Source organism: Citrus clementina, unplaced genomic scaffold (assembly GCF_000493195.1).
Source record: "Citrus clementina cultivar Clemenules unplaced genomic scaffold, Citrus_clementina_v1.0 scaffold_2, whole genome shotgun sequence".
Lineage (NCBI taxonomy): Eukaryota > Viridiplantae > Streptophyta > Magnoliopsida > Sapindales > Rutaceae > Citrus > Citrus x clementina.
The window spans coordinates 9,745,200-9,766,979 of record NW_006262688.1 but is presented as its reverse complement, the minus strand read 5'-3'; the positions used below and the strand labels follow the sequence as shown (position 1 = coordinate 9,766,979).

The following is a 21,780-nucleotide window of genomic DNA, read 5'->3' as shown; positions in this document are numbered from 1 at the left end:
TAAGTTTACACATTATAAATACATTATTTAATTATATTATCTCTAATATATTTTAGAATTTCTTATATAATTGATAGTATACGATTAAGAAAGATCCACTCATCATTAATTTAATTACGCACGTCATAAATACATTAATTGATTATGTTACCTTTGATATATTTTAGAATTTCTCATATAATTGATAGTATACAATTAAGAAAGCCAAAATGGCAAAAATGCTATAATGATAATCATAATCAATATTGGGGTCACTCTATCTCAATAATTTAGGACAAACAGAGCTAATACTGCATTTGGTCTTGACAAAAACAAAATAAATAATTCTAAGAACAGTACAACTGTATCATTAAAATTAAAAGATAAAAAGAGCAAAAACCGCTTTGTTGTTTGACTGAAATATTGAAGCTTCTTACAGTTTTAAAATACATCCAAACTCTAACTATCAAGTTGTTTTATTGATCATACCATTTCACCTTTGATGGTTGTTTGATATTGAGGACATGAATACCTTTAATTTTTTAATTAACTTAATAATTTTTAAACATAACTAATTGAAAAATTAAATTGAAAACTGACATGAATACCTTTAATTATTTATTAATTTAATAAATTTTAATAATAATTAATTGAAAATTTAAATTTAAAATTATGAGAAAAAATAACGGGATCATAAATTTTAATTAATGATGAAATTTTTTCAGTTTTCATTAAAAATTAAATGAAAAATAACAGTTTTACATTTTTTCCCAGATTAAAATAAATATTTCATATCAGGGAAAGAGCCTATATATAGTTCTAGTAGAAAAGGAGCACTATTGTTTGAATTAAGTTCTAACAAAAAAGTGATAAAAACACACTTAAAACCATTGTTTTTATATGTTTAAAAAATAAAAGAACACAAAATCATGTTGTTTTGAATATATTTTTATTGTATTTTGTCAAGGTTTTGTTCAAATACTTGTGCTTAAGTAACAAAAATAATTTAATTATTGTTGGGAAATTGATGGGTGAAGCAAACACGTAACTAAAGTGAAATTAAAAAATAATGAGACACAAAATTACACAGGGACACTAAAAATTACGTGGTTCGACTTTTAGTTTCCGTCCACGTGCGAAGATACAAGAAAAATATATTATTAGTGAAATAAGAATTATAAGTATTGTAATATTGTGGCTCACTTTCCAAAAACACAATACATTTAATCTCTCAAATCACTAAAATAAAAGCTTTATTATTTAAGGTCTTCAAAACTCTCTGCTCTCTTAAATGTAGGAATTGCTTCTCACAGTGGAATATTTTTGCTCCTTCTTTCCGTTTCTATTTATAGATAAAATTTAGGCACTATTTATCAATTATACATTTTATTATTATTATTATTTTCTTACCTGAACGGTGCGGCACCACTCTTTGTTTTTTTTTCCTTTTTCCTTTGCGGTGGGCCGCTTACTTTTTGACAATTATTACTTAACTAGATAATATATATATATTGCGTGAAAATGGTTTATTTTCATTTATGAGCCCATTTTTCTTTAAATTCGAATCCGAACTTCCATGCCTGATCAAAGACTAATGTATTTCTAATAGCATTCTGTCCGCATCAATTTCATTTTCATTTTTCCCAATTAAAATCATTCCGTGTACAAGCCATCAACATCCAACTTTTCAAATGGGCCAATATAGCTAATTATACCCCGCCGCAATGAAGCAGCTTTTTTCATATTGGTGATTTGAGTTTGAATTTTAGCTAGGAGCTGCTAACTTAGCTAATAAACGGTTAAAAAATTAATTTATATTTTCTCAATTCTACTTTTTAAATGAATTAAATAATAAAAAAAGTTATAGTATTAGTTTAATGAAAGCATGCAAATACTTGTATTAACAGCTTGTGGCTTTAGCATGCGATACATTGTTTTTTCAATGCGGTGCGGTTTGGAACATTCATGGAAGATCAGGGTAGTGACCCAAATTTATGCAATTATAAATGGTAGGTCTTGGCCCTTTCAAACTTGCACTTATATTATGGTCGCTTCAAATTTGGTACCTTTTATTTTGTCGCCTCCAAAATCAAAATTAAAATTTAGGTTATCAAAATCACTTAAATTATGTTATGGTTGATACTAAAGTTGAGCAACTGTAAGTTTATAAGTTAAAAATTACAGTACTAAAATATTTAGTAAATAGTAATTTCTATAGTTTGGAAATTACATTAAATTAATTTCATATTTGTACGATGGAGAACATACAATATCTTTAAGATTTTTGTTAAAATTATTATTAAGGATAGCAAAAGTCTCATGACTTTCTATTATTATATTCAATCTTAATTTTTAGATTTTGATTATTTTTTTTAACTGTTGTAAGTATTTCATGTGATGGTGGTATCACAAGATGAATACATCTAGTAAAACTTTGCATTTTACTTAATTCTGGTTCTCTTTTGGGCATAGATAATGACTCCTATTTCCTATAATGATTATTCCTTCTGGAGTATAATCTATATATTTGGTAGTATTTCCTCTGATCAACGTAGGTTGATTACTTAGATCTATTTCCCATTCTTCTGGTAAATCAAGTTCTCTCAAAATCTCAAGATATTGTATCTTTTCAACTTTATTAAATAGTTTATCAATTTCATTAAAATCTTTATTGGGAAGTATTTCACTGTTGGCCGAATTTGCCAGTGCACATTCTATGGTGTATGTTATGCTATATGGATAAGATCCATTACACAATATATCAAAGCATTTAAAATCATGACATAGGATTAATGTCTTATTTATGTTTGTCCCTAAGACTTATAGAATATTTGAGGTATATCTTAAATATTAATTTTTTATAATTTAGGTTTCCTTGTATTATTGGAAGGAGTGCATGTTTTTTTATCTTTTATTCTATATTATCTAGTACAACTAAATTCACTAAACTGTCTATCCCTTTTTAAAAATGAGCTTTTATCATTATTTTGAACATATCCAATCGTGGGCCTATCATTGGATCTTATTCTATTAATTTTATCTTCTATATCTAATTTTAATAATAAAGGTATATTTGTATTCCTCGAACATGCCTAATTTTACAGGTTCTTCCCTTATAATAGCACTGAAATACATTATGGGCGTGTTTGGTGCATGAGATTGTGTGGTATTATAATACTATTCACATTAATTTATTACTAAGGAGATGTTTGGCAAAATTTGAGACCTCATTATGCTGCATTATAATGCACCATAATGAGGCATTTCCCTCGGGTTTGCGTAATGCGGCAGCTTTTTACCTCAATTGAGGCAAATTTATTTTATTGAAATATTATAAAAATAAATTATTTTATTATTAAATACTAATATAATGAATAAAATATAAAAATAAATTGTATGATGATATTATTTTATTTATTAATGATTCATATAAAAATAATATATTAATATTACAATATTATTTACATTAATATTAATTATAAAATTAATATTATTCAAATTTAAATATTTATAATTATATATATTAAATTATAAATTTATTAATATTTAAAATGTAAAAATAATAATATATTATAAATTAAAATATAATTTAATATTATTGAATAATAATTTATTAATTTATATTAACAATTATAATATTAATTATAATCTAAATTTATTATTTACATATAATATTAAATTTTATATATTTTATTTTATTATAATTATAATACAAATTTTAGAAATTTAATCATTAATTTTTAACATTTACTAAAAAAATTGTTAAATTTCTATGATTTAAGATTTCTATATTTATTATTTTTTAAGTATTAATAAATATTATTTTCAAATTATTTAATTTAATTAAGCACAAAAAATTAATACAATATAATGCAACACCAAATATAGTCTAATTAAAAATTAATACAATACAGTGCAGCACCAAACATTGTACAGCATTGTTATAATACAATGATAATGCAATACAACATAATACAATACACCAGTATTAAAATAATGCAATACAATATAATACAACACAATGTGCCAAACACATCTTATACTTTTCTTTTAATCATGGTAAATCAATCTTTGGTTGAGGCTCAACACTTGTTCTACAATTGTTTTTGGGAAATTATCCACCAACCACCTGTTTTTTCCACCTTTTTTAAAAGTACACGTCCTAGTTTTTTTGACTGAATTCCGCTTAAAGTAACATTTTCTTGCACCCATCTACCTCCGTCTGCACACGGTTAAAAAAACTAACGGAAAATTGATCAAATGACTATTTTACCCCAAATATAAAATTATAATATTGTCCTAAATAAATATAAAAAAAAAAAGTCGTGGCTGGCCAAAATCTAATCCCAAACTCAATCCAATGACTGAAGAAGTTGCGGCTAGCCGCAGCAAATCGGTAATGGATGGTCGATCTTCAGGCTTAAGCTGCTGGTGGCACGATCATTGATTGAGATCAAGCTATTAGCAGCAAAGAAAGTGAAGGAGATTGGTGAGAGGTTGGGTGCATATTGAAGAAAGGAAAATGAGATGTTGTTGGACTGGGGAATCTGGGAAAATAGTGTTGCATGTTGAAGTTTCGATGGAGATTACTACTAAAATGTGTATGGTGGACTGAAAGCGGTGGATAATAATGGTTGCGGGGCATGCTATCGTTGCAAACGGTTTTGAGGATATTGCTCTTTCTTGGCATGGTAATGATGTAATGTAATGCGAAGAAAATGGTGGCATCAATCTAATTGCAAATAAAGGTAAGAACGTTGAATTTATTACACACAACAATATAAAAGCGCAGGTCTATTCCAAGGAAAATGAAGAATCCAAGTTGACTTTGAACAAGCTAAAAAACCACTGTAACAAAATCACGACATCTCCACATGGTTTATTCTAGAAATTAAAACGATTATTGATTAAATTTTGGCTACACATGATAATTATCCAAATTAAAACGATTATTGCCATTGATTCCCCATCTCGATGCATTTACTTTCTTTGATCTCTACAAATGATTATGAAACAGAGAATTTTTTTAATTAATTATGAAACAAAGAATTTAATTGTGTTGAAACAAAGCATTTCGAGAGGTAGGAAGAAGCTAAAAAACGATGTCGTTTTTTTGCGGGGTCAAAAGAAAAATTTATCCCTATGACATCAACAATGTTTTAACAGTGTGAACACGGGAGTGGATGAGTGTAAGAAAATGTAAGTTTAGGTGGAACTTATCCAAAAAAAATCAAGATATGTGTATTTTTTAAAAAAGTTAGAAAAAACAGGTGGTCGGTGGATAATTTCTCTTTTTTTTTCATCTAAATCAACCCATGGTAAATCAATCTTTGGCTGAGGCTCAGCCATAGCAATTGAGATTTCTCCGAAAATCATTCCAAGCAATTTGTCATGCAACAATAAATGGAAAAACTAAATAGAGAATACACTAATCACACAATACAATATTTACGTGAAAAATTATAAATCTAGAGAAAAATCACGGTTATTAGAAGACAACCAGAGAAAAAATATTCGCTATATGAAAAATTTTTACAAACACATTCTCATAAATAATTTTCTCTCACCCAAACCCCAAATACATGATCCGAAAAAATATTTATCAACAAAGCAAACCCGTAATATCTATATTGAAGAGCCAAATGCTCCTATAGTATATCTACATGCTTAAGAATGTTTCTCAATTACTAATTCCAAGAATTTTACATCAACACTTGTGAAAATCTCTCGCTGAAATTGGTGCAACTTCCATGTTGGCTTTCCTAGAAGTTTGTCAGCCATCGACATAAATTCCACAAAATACCCTGCATTAATGCCAACCATGCCTTGTGTGCAAATCTTGTGGACTCACTAGCAGTAACACATTCCCTTTCATGGCGCTAGCGACATACCATGAGAATGTCATCATCGTCTATTTAATAAGGGACCATCGTCTCTCACGATGACGAGAGACTTACTAGCAATGCTATCAATATCATATCTAGAGCCATTTGCTGACCCTACTTCATTTCTCCTTTGACAGTTTCCTTAAGGTGCCAAAATTTCCACACCTACAAATCCTTGTGCAAACCAAATTGGATACACTTTGAATTGTCCATAACCCAAATAATCATTCTCCCATTAATTTTCTTTTTCAACAACATTAAACCCCACCAAATTTGAAAAATACCAGTTGTTGATATATATGCCCTCCACTTTGACCTTGCTTTTCACTGCGCACCATTCAGATCGGCTTCACCGTATACTTAAACTATATCGTATACATAAACAATACTGTATATGTGAATAGTATAGTATACTCCAAGTACGAACTATCAGCTCTAATACTACTTTTAGAAAATTGAGATTTCTCTGAAAATCACTCCAAGTAATTTGTCAAACAACAAATAATTAGAAAAATTAAATGAAGAATAATTAAAATATATTGGAAAACTCTAAATCTAGAGAAAAACTACAGTCGTTGTTAGCAGACAATCAAAGAAAAAATATTCACTATGTAAAAAATTATTACAATCACATTCTCATAAATAAAATCTTAATTAAAATATCTATTATTACATTTTATCAATCAGTCTTATCATTTAAGTGGAAATGTACAAATTAAATATAAGCTTCTATCGGCCAGGGTGGTAACAGATGGAAAATGCATTAGGACACGTGCAACGACTTCAGTAATTAATAAGAAATCCCACTTTGGAAGGACATGAACGGATGTGCTTGATAAGTGCCATATTTTGCGTACTTTCATATCACTGAGGAGACAAATGTACTATGACTTTAACATAAAGGCTGTCATTTAATTTTTGTTTTAAATGATCTTCAATATCATAAAATCCAAAAAAGTTTTTGGCATATGATAAACTGAAATAGAGCAAAAGTTTAACGTTGGCAGTTCGAAAAGCTAGCTAGAGGAATAAAACGCATGCAATAAAGATTGATAAACTATAATTTATCTCATGTGATAATTATCATTACAGGATAATTTACATTGCTCGATAATTTAAATTGCTACGCCTAATTAATTATCAGAACAGAAAAAAGGGGGTACAAATTGACATGTGGCTATCTAGTAGCCAGCTGCTAGCATCATCATCAGGAGGAAAAATCAACATCGAACGCTTGCAGTTCTTGCATCACCGGGTCGAATATGTCTATGGTATACTCATAGCACGAATCACTGGACAGAGAGTAATAATCATTTTCGCTATCTGATACGAACGGTTGTGTCCAAAAATCTCTAGTACTGATATCTTCACACAGACTATTAACGGGAGATCCAACTGCATGATGATGATGATCAGAGCTCGATGTTGTTGCAGCCAGATTAATTTCTTGCCTTTCTGCTTGATCACTCTGTGAGGTTTCTTCATGCTCTTGATCAGCTGAATCTGTCTTCTTATCGATCTTCTTCTTCAAGTGGGTGTGCCAATAGTTTTTTATTTCGTTATCTGTTCTTCCCGGTAGTTTTGCTGCAATCAAAGCCCATCTGCAAGTATTGATATAATTAAAATCATTAGGTGGCTGCTCGAGTTCGAATCCTGAAAGTAACAGATTGATAAAAATAATCATCCGTTTCTGGGGTAATTTTTACACACTTGCTAGGATCAATTTGATTGCCAAAGGTCATCAACTAAAAATTTTCATGAAAAAATTGAACAAGTGATGAATGTGAAGAGTAGTACGAACTTATTGCCATGTTGTTGGCGTGTTTTGATGATAGTATCCTCTTCTTCCTTGGTGTAGTTCCCATGTTTTATATCTGGCCTCAGGTAGTTCATCCACCGCAGCCTGCAACTCTTGCCACTCCTTGATAGACCTGTAATTAAACAACAATCATCAACAGCAAAAAATAAAGATCCCATATGTATACGGATACTTTAGATAGCAATTTTTATTAATTAATGTGATCAATTAATTACCAGCAAACTTGGGGAGTTGAGTCCAATTCCAGTGGCCATATCTCAGAATATAAGCTCTTAACTTATCATCTTCTTCTTTACTCCATGCACCTCTCTTCATTCCTTTTTCATCATACGTTGGGGCTCTCACCATTTTTGATAACTCACTCACCACTCTTTACTCTCTTCTGTGGATGTGTTGAAAATCTTAATTTGCCCTCCAAATCCTTTTTATACAGACCATCAATTGAAAAACACCAACGTGTGAAAAGTAATTTAGTCATCACATTAATTCACAGCCATTTTTAAAGAAAGACTCAATCTGGATAATAGTAATTTTCACTGCCCTGGATGGTTCTTTCAAGCATTATCAGAAAAAAAAATGTAAATTGAGGGGCCCTAATTAAATTAAGTCTCGCATGTGACGAAAGGAAAATGGGTGAGTATTCTTAATGGTTGATATTCATGCAAGGCTCTGCATTCATAATCCGAAACCCTGAAATTGACGTTTTCATGCGGCACGATGATTGTTGTCTTCAGTGTGAGATGGCGGTTCGCTGACGCAAAAGGTATTATCTCAGCTTTTGTTTGCACTTGCACGTTTGAGCTCTTTTCAGAGAACACAAATCACAAAGGTCCCTTTTTCACACGTTAAAGATTATTACACCTGTCTTCCCAGGTTGAAAAAAAAAAAAAAAGATTGCTACACGTTTATCACGTGGACCATAAGATTTTTTTATGCTTCGGGATACTCAGTCGTCTCCATTGTTTCCCACTTCTTAGTACTATACATACGTAAGTTAATAAAATTTTGATTAACTTAGTAAACCGTTGGTAATCTTCTACAGATACATACAAATTACAAATCCAAATCTTATTAGGTAGAATACATATACTTTGCCATCCAACCTAAAATTCTGCATGTTAAAAAAATATATTTCCATAAATACACAAGAAATATAATGTCTCCATGGAAATTTGAACCCCACGCCTCCGTTATAATTGAGGAAGAAGGGTTCTTCTAGATAATAATACCCGATGTAATATAATTGTAGAAATTTTAAAATATAACGGAAGTATCATGTTAACTAATAACAATAAAATGATGTTATGATATGTATATGTTTATTTTAAAATATTACCATGTAAGTTTACACATTATAAATACATTATTTAATTATATTATCTCTAATATATTTTAGAATTTCTTATATAATTGATAGTATACGATTAAGAAAGATCCACTCATCATTAATTTAATTACGCACGTCATAAATACATTAATTGATTATGTTACCCTTGATATATTTTAGAATTTCTCCTATAATTGATAGTATACAATTAAGAAAGCCAAAATGGCAAAAATGCTATCATGATAATCATAATCAATATTGGGGTCACTCTACCTCTATAATTTAGGACAAACAGAGCTAATACTGCATTTGGTCTTGACAAAAACAAAATAAATAATTCTAAGAACAGTACAACTGTATCATTAAAATTAAAAGATAAAAAGAGCAAAAACCGCTTTGTTGTTTGACTGAAATATTGAAGCTTCTTACTGTTTTAAAATACATCCAAACTCTAACTATCAAGTTGTTTTATTGATCATACCATTTCACCTTTGATGGTTGTTTGATATTGAGGACATGAATACCTTTAATTGTTTAATTAATTTAATAATTTTTAAACATAACTAATTGAAAAATTAAATTGAAAACTGACATGAATACCTTTAATTATTTATTAATTTAATAATTTTTAATAATAATTAATTGAAAATTTAAATTTAAAATTATGAGAAAAAATAACGGGATCATAAATTTTAATTAATGATGAAATTTTTTCAGTTTTCATTAAAAATTAAATGAAAAATAACAGTTTTACATTTTTTCCCAGATTAAAATAAATATTTCATATCAGGGAAAGAGCCTATATATAGTTCTAGTAGAAAAGGAGCACTATTGTTTGAATTAAGTTCTAACAAAAAAGTGATAAAAACACACTTAAAACCACTGTTTTTATATGTTTAAAAAATAAAAGAACGCAAAATCATGTTGTTTTGAATATATTTTTATTGTATTTTGTCAAGGTTTTGTTCAAATACTTGTGCTTAATTAAGAAAAATAATTTAATTATTGTTGAGAAATTGATGGGTGAAGCAAGCATGTAACTAAAGTAAAATTGAAAAATAATGAGACACAAAATTATACAGGGACACTAAAAATTTCATGGTTCGGCTTTCAGCCTACGTCCACATGCAAAGATACAAGAAAAATATTTTATTAGTAAAATGAGAATTATAAGTATTGTAATATTTTGACTCACTTTCTAAAAGTACAATACATCAAATCTCTCAAATCACTAAAGTAAAAGCTTTATTATTTAAGGTCTTCAAAACTCTCTGCTCTCTTAAATGTAGGAATTGCTTCTCACAATAGAATATTTTTGCTCCTTCTTTTCGTTTCTATTTATAGATAAAATTTAGGCACTATTTATCAATTATACATTTTATTATTATTATTATTTTCTTACCTGAACGGTGCGGCACCACTCTTTGTTTTTTTTCCTTCTTCCTTTGCGGTGGGCCGCTTACTTTTTGACAATTATTACTTAACTAGATACTATATATATATATATATATATATGTATGTATGTATATTGCGTGAAAATGGTTTATTTTCATTTATGAGCCCATTTTTATATAAATTCAAATCCTAACTTTCCATGCCTGGTTAAAGACTAATGTATTGATAGCAGCATTCTGTCCGCATTCAATTTCATTATCATTTTCCCCAATTAAAATCATTACGCGTACAAGCCATCAACATCCAACTTTTCTAATGGGCCAATATAGCTAATTATACACCTAGCCTCCCAACCATGCGAGTCGCTTCCCTCCGCCGCAATGAAGCAGCTTTTTTCATATTGGTGATTTGAGTTTGAATTTTTAGCTAATAAACGGTTAAAAAATTAATTTAGATTTTCCCAATTCTACTTTTTAAATGAAGTAAAAATAAGAAAATTATAGTATTGGTTTAAGGAAAGCATGCAAACACTTGTATTAACAGCTTGTGGCTTTAGCACGTGATACATTGTTTTTTCATTGAGGTGCTGTTTGGAGGATTCAGGAAAGATCAGGGTATTAACTGAAATTTATGCAATTATAAATAGTGGGTTTTGGCCCTTTCAAACTTGCACTTAAATTATCGTCGCTTCAAATTTGGTACTTTTTTATTTCGTCGCCTCCAAAATCAAAATTAAAATTTAGGTTATCAAAATCACTTAAATTAGGTTCTGGTTGATATTAAAGTTGGGCAACTGTAAGTCTATAAGTCAAAAATTACAGTACTAAAATGCTTAGTAAATAGTAATTTCTATAACTTAGAAATTACATTGAATTGATCTCATATTTATACGATGAAGAACTTATAATATCTTTAAGATGTTTGTCAAAATTATTATTAAAAAATTAAATTTATCATATAATATCAATTTTTATTTTTTAATTACAATTTTTTAAAACAACAACTTATCATAAGAGTTACAATTTAGCAAATATCAAGTAGGATCTTATTCACCGCAAAAGTGAGCCTTGTTTCGCAGTAGTTATTGCCATAAGGGCTTGATCTAGTTAATAGCTATAGAGTAGAGAGCTATTTCCTATTTTCCATTTAATTACACTTTTTTTACTGTTTATATTTTAAAAGGTAAGGGTATTAATTTTTTAACTTCATACGTCTACAGGATTCAAGCAATTGCTTGGAAACCTTGGAACTATTTAATTACACTCTAAAAACACAAATAAGCAAATTAAATAAACAGGCAGTCGCTTGTGTTTATGGGATGAAGATTTGATTCCTGGTTGCGGTTGGAGACTAAGTAACAAATATTGAGGAGAAGAGGAAGGGTTCTGTAACCACCAAATATTATTCAGGTTTCATATACCGTATTGTAGCTTTCGGAACTCAATTAGAAGGTTTAGCAACCTTTAAATTTTAGATTCACTAGAAAATAGAACCGCGCATCACGCGGCTTTAAAAAAAAAATTTAGTATTATCATTTTTTCTTACTTTACACTTGATGAAACTGATAAAAAATATGAATTGATTTTTTTTAAGATGAAGCATCCTTATAAAAAAAATAAAAAAAGCTATTAGCCAGCAATACAAATAAAGAAGCAACGCAAGATAAATAATAAAATGAGAGAATATATTATAGAGTGATTTTATTCATTCTAATTGTGTGTGTACAAAACAAAAAGATGAGCTCTCCTTTTATAGTTACATAATCACTCCATGAAATTAATGAAAAATTATGGATCATAATTCCTTGTGAGATAGTGGGAGTTATAGGGAAGGTAAAGGTTGCTAATGGGAGATAGTGGGAAAACTAAGAGATATATATTATGAACATCTACATTTATTTTAATAAATTCATACTACTCCCTCTTGGATGTTCATTACAAAGAGTATGTCTCATTAAAACCTTTACATAATTGTTATTTTATAATAACAATCAAATTAATTATGAAAAGATAAAAAGCCAAATCTAAAAAGAAAATTTCTCTATTTATTAGATAATAGAGAATATACAAATATGAGAAATGGTGATACCACATCACCTCCTCAAGCCCCAACTTTATATATATATATAGATATAGATATAGATTGCATGCATGTTTCAGATTGAATTGACTGAGTTAATTTCGAACTATTTCTCCTTATTTTGTTACTAGCTCTTATACGTTACTTTGACTTAAGATAAGCAAGTTATTAACTCTTAATCCACTTTCAAAACGTCAAATTTCAATGATTATGATTTTTAGTAATCGTTACTATTCGTACAAATGAGAATAAAAATGCAATGAGAGCTAGGAAAATTGCTGCTTTGTGTGTCCCAGTTCATGAGGATGGATGGGGTCTATTTTTACAATTGGATCTTGTAACATCTTAACATTGTTCTGTATTATCAAACCAGCAAATTGGCCAAGTGTATGTGTGTATATATATCATGCCATCCGCAATCAACAGAAGCCGCTGCCTCGTATACCATACCCAAACTCATATGATCGTCATAAGTACTATTTATATGATTACAGTAGCTAGCTAGCTACAAGACACTGCTCTATAAGGCATACACCTTAGTTAACGGAGCAAACATATATTGGAACTGTATGTATGGCGTTGGATTGCACTGGAAGGGATGGTAGCTAGATATACTGGATAATGTTTTGCTCTGTACGAACCATGCATGCTCAGGCTTTTATACTGCCAAATGGACTTCGCGATAGAAAAATTCCGGGGAAGAATACGTGCCCCATGTGTACATTTTGTGTCACTCAATTGCAACTTGTTAGAGATGAAAGGATCACTTTCTCTGATAAAAGCGTGCTCTAATACTAAGTTAGAGATATTGGTTAATTCTGAAGGATTCAGAGCAAAGCTATTCGATTAAGAAACACGAGTTTTCTATTTCATCCATTAATTGTTGGTCGTCCAACAGGATCTTTAAGAAATTTGCCTTACCATATGTAAAATGTTCCTTCCACAGCTTGTCTTGTTATACAAAGTTGCAACAACAGGATGATATTTATTCTCATAGATTGTGATTTTGCGCTCCATTGGCACAAGGTGGATAGATACTCAGGAGATGAGTGAGATTGCCTAGCTAATGCTTGCGTGATAGAGATTGAAAGAACGAACAACAATATCAACAAGAAGTGATGATTTGTTCATGATTGTAGCTGATGCACTCTGTGTGATCGCTTGGTGGTAATTATATACTGTGTAGAAAGATAAGAGATCATATTTCACAAAAGTTATTTAATTCTCTCTCAGTTCTTGAATAACAATATTTATTATAATACAAAATACAGACGAAACAATGACATTTTGGGATTTGTGATGATATCGATTTGAATATTACAGTTTAAAATAAGGATAACAACAGCATGCTTTATCACCAAATTTATCCGGAGATTTGTTCGAGTGACAAAAGTTTAACAGAAGAAGAAGAAGAAGAAGAAAAATCGGATTGATAATACTATAAAAGGGCGTGTGGAACGAAGAAAGCGCTGTTTGCAATGATAATTACTGCGAACGCAGAATGGACTAAAAAAAAAAAAACTCTTATCTATATCTTTTTTATATTTAAAGTACTATTTAACATTGAAGTTAAAAGTCACTTAACACTAAAAAAATTAGTACACACTACCTAGTATTCACTATGACTTAAAAATTAAATTGATTTAATCAACTACTTATATGATTAAAAACCAATAATATATTCACTATTTTATTAACGTTATTATTTAAGTCATATTTACCACACATTAATAAGTTTATTTATAGTTACTATTTTTTTTCCTACAGCTACCGAAACTTAAAAACTACAATGCCTCCATGTTAAACAGAATCTTGTTTTGTTTTCTTAAACATTTGAACTAAATTTCAAGCAAGAATCAGATTTAAACATTTGAACTAAAGTTCAAGAAAGAATCAGAAAACTATAAATCGGGAAAAATTATCCGCACAGCAGTTCCGCATTCAGCAATTCGGTGTCTCTCGCATTTCGGATTGTCATCTCTCTTCAAGAAAATCTCAACTTAAAACAACCCAGCTGTACCTTTTCCCCAGGCTTTCGGCTTTGGTTCTCTATTCAAGTCTTACTAAACAACGGAAGGCATACGAGTTTTTTATTTTTTTACTTCTTCCCTTCTGTTTAGAATTCTTTAATGCAACACATTGTAAGTGCATGCTTAATTAGCCATACTTTGTTAAGCAATCACGAATCAAGCGGTCGGCTTCAATGATACAATCACCATTCAAGTCAAGGATTCTGTTTGTCTTTTGACTAACTTTGCATACAACCTGCCTTTGTGAAGGAGCTCTGCGTGATTACCTACCTGTGCATGGACACAATAAGTCATAACTTTTATGTGTCCTAGTTGGCATTATCCAAGAGTTATTTGAAACAAGCAAGACTAGGATGCTAACCTCGATTATTCGACCATCATCAATTACAACAATTCTGTCAACAGCTTTAAATGTAGAGAGCCTGAAAAAAAGCTATTTTTCAACTTCATCCGCAAATAATCAGGGAAAACAAAAAAGCACCGAACAGATGCAAGAAAACTCACCTATGTGCTATGACAATGACAGTTCTCTTTGTTTTACTGTCATTTCTGAGAGCATGAAGAACCCCCTAAAAGATTGGAAGTAGAAGAATTCTTCAGCAACAGTGAGCTAGCCGAATTTATAACAGATCTTGCTTTTATTTCTGTAGTAAAGAGTCAGGAGTATTTGCCTTTACATAGTGTTCACTTTCTGAATCCAGAGCACTGGTAGCTTCATCAAGCACTAGAATAGCTGGATCTCTGAGTATGGCTCTAGCAATAGCAATTCGCTGCTTCTGCCCTCCACTGAGCAAATCATCATCCACAAGGGTTTCATAACCACAGGGAAGAGATAAAATGAATTCATGCACATAAGCTTGCTTCGCAGCCCATTCTACATCTTCATTTTTAACATCTTTAGGGCAACCATACATAATGTTTGACTTGATATCCATTTGAAGGAGCTGAGGTTCCTGCCATCAATGAAAATCCAGGATAAAATACTGCAGCTGTGTGTCGGTAAGATCTAATAGATTTTATGATGTGAAGTTGAACCTGTCCAACAAATCCAATTTTTTCTCTCAGCCACCTTATGTCCAAGTCTGTAAGCGGGAAACCATCAATATAGATCTGTGATCAGAGCACTTATGCATGTGAGATCCAACTAGACATCCAGAATACCAATATTTCATGCACACAGAAAGAAGAATCTAGAAACAGAATGCTCAAAAAAGAAGAAAGGATAAAGAACCACAAGGGCAAGAAATGTAAAATAATGAACAACAGCCATAATAGAATAGAGAAACTCAATCATGCATGTATTGGAGGGCCAGATATTGAAAATAACGGAAAATAGCCATAAAGGAAGAAATCACGCTCGAGCCAACCCTCCTTACCCCCGTTATGTATGTTTATATTAATAGGCATAGACTACAACTTTTAATTAGCGATCAGAATTAACATATAGATGCGTTAGTTCCAATGAGTCCATGTTCAATAACAAAATCATGTTCAATCCAGTACTGTTTACATTTTAATTGCTATTTAAAAAAAATACTTATATTTCTGAAGACATTCTGAGTAAAGGAGAATTTATGTTCTAAATGTTAAAGCTGATGTTTCATTATAAAGCAAAGTTAGCATACCTGACCATCACTTGGTTCGTACAGACGTAGTAAAAGATTGACAAATGTGCTTTTTCCACTGCCACTTAGACCAACCTTGGCAAAATAGGTATAGACTCAACCAGAAAATCTTTGTTCCATCATTAAAGGAAAGACGCTGACAGATAGGCAAAGATATTTCTTACAATTGCAACCACTTCATTTGCTTCTATGGTAAGGCATACATGATTTAGAATTGGCACCTGTTTACATACCAGATGACAATAAAGACCAATAAATTCAACAGAAGCCTCCAAAACCCCAAGTCCACCACCCTAAATAGAAAATAACTGTAAAGAACAAAGCAAGAAAAAGAAAAGAAATGAAATTTTGGAAAATAGATATTAATAAATAGCTCATAAGTGCAGGCAACCCTTTTAAAATTAGCCAGAGCTTGATACATAAGCCTTTTCAAAATGTGTACTAAGTGACATGTCATATGAATTATGCAAGAGATGCCCATGGGAGACCAGTGAATGAGAAAATCAGGGCCCTCCTCATACCGTTTCCGTGTGCTGTTTGAAAAACGGAAATACTTAGAAAACAACTTGTTCCTAGCTCTACGTTATATTCAAACATTTTACAACTGCTAAAAGAACATATAAGCGAAACGAACCACTATATCCTTTTTTTTCCTTTCTTTTTTCCCCTTTTTCTCCTTGAGAGTAGACAAAACCAGAACATCTAAATTACCAGATCAATTTTTAGGAAGCAGAAAAGGAACCAAGAGAAACTGAAGAGACACAAAAAATTCTAAAAAACAAAGCTAACATAACTATAGAATATTACAGAATCCGCTCAACAACTAAAAAGGCCTAAATGCATGCTTTATTACGTAATTTTATGTCACACAAAGGAAGCAAAAAGAAACTGTTTTCACCCCAAATAATACTTTTTAGAAATTGAGGACAAATGACATACTGTTGGCCTTGATGGGTAATGAAAAGATACATTGACAAACTGGACATGTCCCATCAGCCTCTGCAATTTCACTCCTGTGAAAAGCAGATGCAGGATCAAAAATTGCACATAAACAGTAACTAACTTTTCAATAGAAGACTTGAATGAAAATGGCCATGGAGCAAAAATCACATAGGTAACTAGCACTTGGATCGACAGTTTCTCATCTCAAAAGGACCTATTAATAAGATATCTCTTCCCAATATTTGAAGGTTGAAGTTCTTCCACCTGAGAATGGACTCAGATATATGTCGGAACAAAATTTACCAGCACCAATGACAGAAGATAAAAATTGACCCTAGTTGTGAAAAGAAATCTAATAACTATAACAATAGTAGCTTTGAAAAGTGCAGATATCCCTGATGCATATATGTCAAGGATCCGTTCCTTCAAAGTCCTTCATATTAGTCATCTAAAAACTAAACCCCAAACCCGACTGCAGTTCAACACATTGCAAGTTCATAAAAAGAAACAATAATAAGGTGATAATAACCTTTCAGAAAAGAAAGGTAATAGTTCCCAATTGAGCAATTCTAGAAGAAACCATATTTTGCAAAATGACAAAGGGATATACAGCGCCAGATACATGCTTCAGCGAAATCACAGCAATGCATGCAGTGAAACTAGTCCATGTAATGCAAACAAATACTCATTGAACCAAAAGAGAACCACCAAGGACACTCACACCCTTTCCTCAAAGAAACTACAAGACAGCACTTAAACTAAAAGGCAACCACCAAGAACACAAGCACACTTCCCCCAAAGAAACTACAAGACAACACTTACCTTCTGATAAGAATTGATTGCTGGGCAAGAGATCTATCAATTGGAAGACTTTTTCAGTTGCTCCAATGGACTGCAGTAATGAGGATAAATTGTCTACCATCCTCCAAGTTGCATAAATCAGCCACTCACAATACAATACGTACTTGGTAAGCTGCTCTGGTGATACCTGACCAATCATGATAGACATCCCTCCAAGTAGCACTGCCATAACCTACAAAGTTTCATAAAAATCAAACTTAAACGGATATAATATGTTACATTATTATAAAAACTGCAGCATTTTTAAACCTCATTGCTGTCGTTCATTGAAGATAAAGTAAAACAAATTTAGTGAACAGAAATGCAAGTATTTGTGATCCATGATGTCTTAGATCAGATATCTGATGTTAACAAATAGCAAATCAAGCACCTAGTGCATATTATATGGATGTGTACCTTTCCGGTTATCTAGATTGAGAGAGAATGCTTTCTCAAGATACGAAAGAGGAAGATATAAAATTTGATAAACAGTTTTTCATTTCTCTATTTCCATTTTTCCTCTTCCTCATGCAGTGAAATACAAGTTGCCCTCGGTGAATAATCGATTCATGTCAAGGTATGCATTTATTGAAAGCCCATATCAACTTAAGAAAGATGAATGGAAGCAAAGGAGTTTTATGGAGAAAACCTCAAATTTTATGGGTTTTTCCAAACCTGTGTTGAACGATAAAGAGTGATGAAACTCATATTCCAGAGTCCATAAGCCATGCTTTCATGAATGCGTATAAAAGCTAATTTCTCCAGCCATATCTTGTACCTAGCAACACCATTAAACATCATTTAAATTTTGATATGATTATGTATCACAAGACATGTACATGTGCTCCATACTTGCATGCAGGTGTGTCAAACATAAAGAAAAGAAACTATAGGTGGTTTATGGACATGAGTTATTGCCTTCCAAGTTCTTTTTCTTCTGTTCCATAAACCCGGACAGTTCGCATCATGCAAAGTGTTTCTTGTGCAACCTGAATATATAGACAATAATAGATCAAATTGAGATGTTACACATGCAACAGAATTCTCCGCAGCAATCTAAATCAGTCTCCTGCTTTTACATTATTGGCATGAGCATTGCACTCTTGGGTTAACACAGAAGCTCTCTTTTGATACCTAACAAAAACAACTCACATTAATATCACTGACAAATATCAAAAGGTTCGTCAAATACAACTTTAAGAGAAGAAAGAAAATAAGAATAAAAGAATCACAAAGTAGTTGAAAGTAGTAAAAATGCAAGTTATAGTTTGATAAAATGCATGATCTCAACCATGCATAGTAGGAAAGATTTCACTCTCAATATGACAGAATAACCATATCAAAGAAAAAAGATAGCACTTTACTTCTCTACAGAAATCAAGAAAGATTCTATGCTCCTATGATTATATTTGCAAATATTAGGCTACAAAAAATTTTAATGCAATGAATATAAAAGCACCAATCTACAAATTGAATGATTATCAAGGCCGCTAAAACTTATATAGTACAAAGTTTTGGCATGGTTGGTAACATGGTATCAGAATTTTTTGACCACTAGGTCTTGTGTCTGAAATCCTTTATTGTATTAACTAAATTAAAACAATGATATTTGTGTTTGCCTATGTGTTTATGATTCAAAGGGGGAGAATATGTAAATACTTACTGGCCATAAACTGAAACGATGATAGACAGAAAAGAGCATATGAGCAGTGCCGATAATGTGAGTGGCCAAGATAAAGTCAGCAAGTTAATGAATGCACCTGCTCCCTACTTAGTAAAAACAGTAAAGGAAAAAGGAAAAACTCAGAAGTCAATCAGAGTCAAACTAATATCAAATGACGATTCAAAAAGAGAAAACAATTTCTGGAGGGACAAAAATGAAAAACAACCTGAAGAGAATATCGTAATATCATATTAATATCATTTCCAATGACATTAGACAGTCTTTGACAATCTGCAGTGAGCCTACTTGTCAATCCACCAACTGCTTCTGTGTCGAAAAAGTATACATCCTGCATCAAAGGCGGAGACACCAGAGATTATTATACACAATTGATTTCAAAGAATAGGAAAAGGAAACAAGGGAATGAAAGCCTTTGCCAATATGCTGGTAAAAAAGTAAATGGCACTTGGTTGAAAAACACACACTAAATTTTAACACCCACCTGAAATAGAAGGGCTGAATACAGAGTTTCCCGAAGATGTTTAACCTAAGAAATGTAGCAGGGGGCACCAATGGATTATAAATTCAATTCGTAGGAAAATAACTATTAAAAAGAAGAATAGATTATTTTATGATCGTCAAAATAACAATAGTAATTTCTAATTGCAAAAAAGAACAGATTAAGTATAAGTAAGCAGAACAAATTGATCAAAAGTGACGACAACCGTAGATCAAAGGTTTCCACCAAGAGAAGATACTGATCACGTATAATTAAAAAGAAATAATTCCAAGCACGCCCTAATAAAATCATCAAGCCAACAAATAAAACCTGGAGTTAAGTTTACTGAAACAATCTCTTAGGATTCACTGACTATCCAGAATGAAATGGGCTACCGTTTTCAGAAGTACAGAGAGAAATATACCAGATGTCTTGCAGCTTCTCAAAAATTCAAAACTATCATGCAAATTAGATATTCAAGTATAATATAGACTTAGGCAAACTCTCACCAGGACTATATTTGCAATGCTAAAACAGCCACTTCGCAAGCCACTGTAATTTAACCGACATTAGAAAATCAATCGGGCACCTCAGTCAAGAAATCAAATTACAAATTTACAAAGGATAGCAGGCTATATTTCAAAATATTTCATATTTTTTGAAATGAAAAATTTACTGCACAAAAAAATTTACCTGAATATCCCGGAGGTGACACATAACAAAACCAAGAACCTCGAGCTGTTATGGAAAACCATTGCCTCCTCTCTCTGAGCTGAAAATACAGCTTCGGCCAATATCCGTGGCATAGTGATCTCTGAAACCTGCAGCATTTCATCATAAACCTTAAAGCACATAAAAAATTTTATCGAATTACTCAACATTTCAATTATGATGCAAACAAACAGCAAGATGATTCAGTATTAGTATTACACAATCTGTTCTCCGTAGTAATAAGTAGAAAAGAGATAAAATAATTAAATTTAAAAATAAAAAAAGAAGCAAAAGCAAACGAACCGCAGCAACAATCAATGAAGCAACAGCTACAAGGACAATCCATTTATCTCGCCCAATTAAATTCCACATTCTATTAAGAGCTATCCACACAGTAATTGGCTTCGCTGTTGGATTTTCAGCTTCTTGAGCGTCGCTCAAATTCCACCAGCTACCGCCGGGAAAAACCTGCCGTATAAAGGCGACCAAATCTTGAAAATAATCGAAAATTTTTATGATATTGTCATTGCTTTCATTATTCGGAACTCCACTGTCGGTGAATGCTGAATTTGTAATTGGAAATGAAACCCGTTTGAATTTTTTATTATTAGAAATAATTTGAAATTGGTGTTTGCTTTTGAAATGTGGAATTTTGACAGTGAAAATTGGAAGTGGCTTGGTGTGCGCGGGATAGAAGGTGGTGACAGAGTGAAGGTTCGTGTGAGGAGAAGTGGCCATCAGGCGTAAATTAGCCGACTGCAAGGGGCTGTTTTGGTAATTTCATATAATTATCATCGTAGCCCCGACGACCCAACCGGGAAAACACAGAAACGTCCGTCTGCTTGACGAGTTAGAAATTAAAAAAGACTCTCGAAACAGCGTCGTTTCTTAAAAAAGTTATCAAGGGCTTAGAAATCGAGACGGCCCAGTTACAGCAGATCTGGCAAGAGAACAAAAAGCCCAAGATCCTAGCACTCCCGATAACA

General features: G+C 31.6%; 2 protein-coding genes across 2 annotated transcripts; both read right to left on the bottom strand.

Moving 5' to 3' along the window:
* Positions 1-7,071: 7,071 nt before the first annotated feature.
* LOC18051065 (transcription factor MYB58) lies at positions 7,072-8,143 on the bottom strand. The gene is made up of 3 exons (XM_006446526.2): positions 7,899-8,143; positions 7,666-7,795; positions 7,072-7,465 (listed from the first exon to the last, which is right to left on the bottom strand). The coding sequence occupies exons 1-3, from the start codon at positions 8,029-8,031 to the stop codon at positions 7,072-7,074; spliced, it is 657 nt and encodes a 218-aa protein (XP_006446589.1). The 5' UTR covers positions 8,032-8,143.
* A 6,160-nt stretch (positions 8,144-14,303) lies between these two features.
* Positions 14,304-21,649, bottom strand: LOC18051066 (ABC transporter B family member 26, chloroplastic). The gene is made up of 18 exons (XM_024190071.1): positions 21,098-21,649; positions 20,777-20,904; positions 20,593-20,635; positions 20,087-20,131; positions 19,811-19,933; positions 19,585-19,688; positions 19,001-19,055; positions 18,840-18,910; positions 18,597-18,699; positions 17,904-18,114; positions 17,079-17,152; positions 16,304-16,360; positions 16,140-16,214; positions 15,550-15,624; positions 15,186-15,467; positions 15,019-15,083; positions 14,876-14,936; positions 14,304-14,784 (listed from the first exon to the last, which is right to left on the bottom strand). Exons 1-18 carry the CDS (start codon positions 21,530-21,532, stop codon positions 14,704-14,706), a joined length of 2,088 nt encoding a protein of 695 aa, XP_024045839.1. The 5' UTR covers positions 21,533-21,649; the 3' UTR covers positions 14,304-14,703.
* Positions 21,650-21,780: the final 131 nt, after the last annotated feature.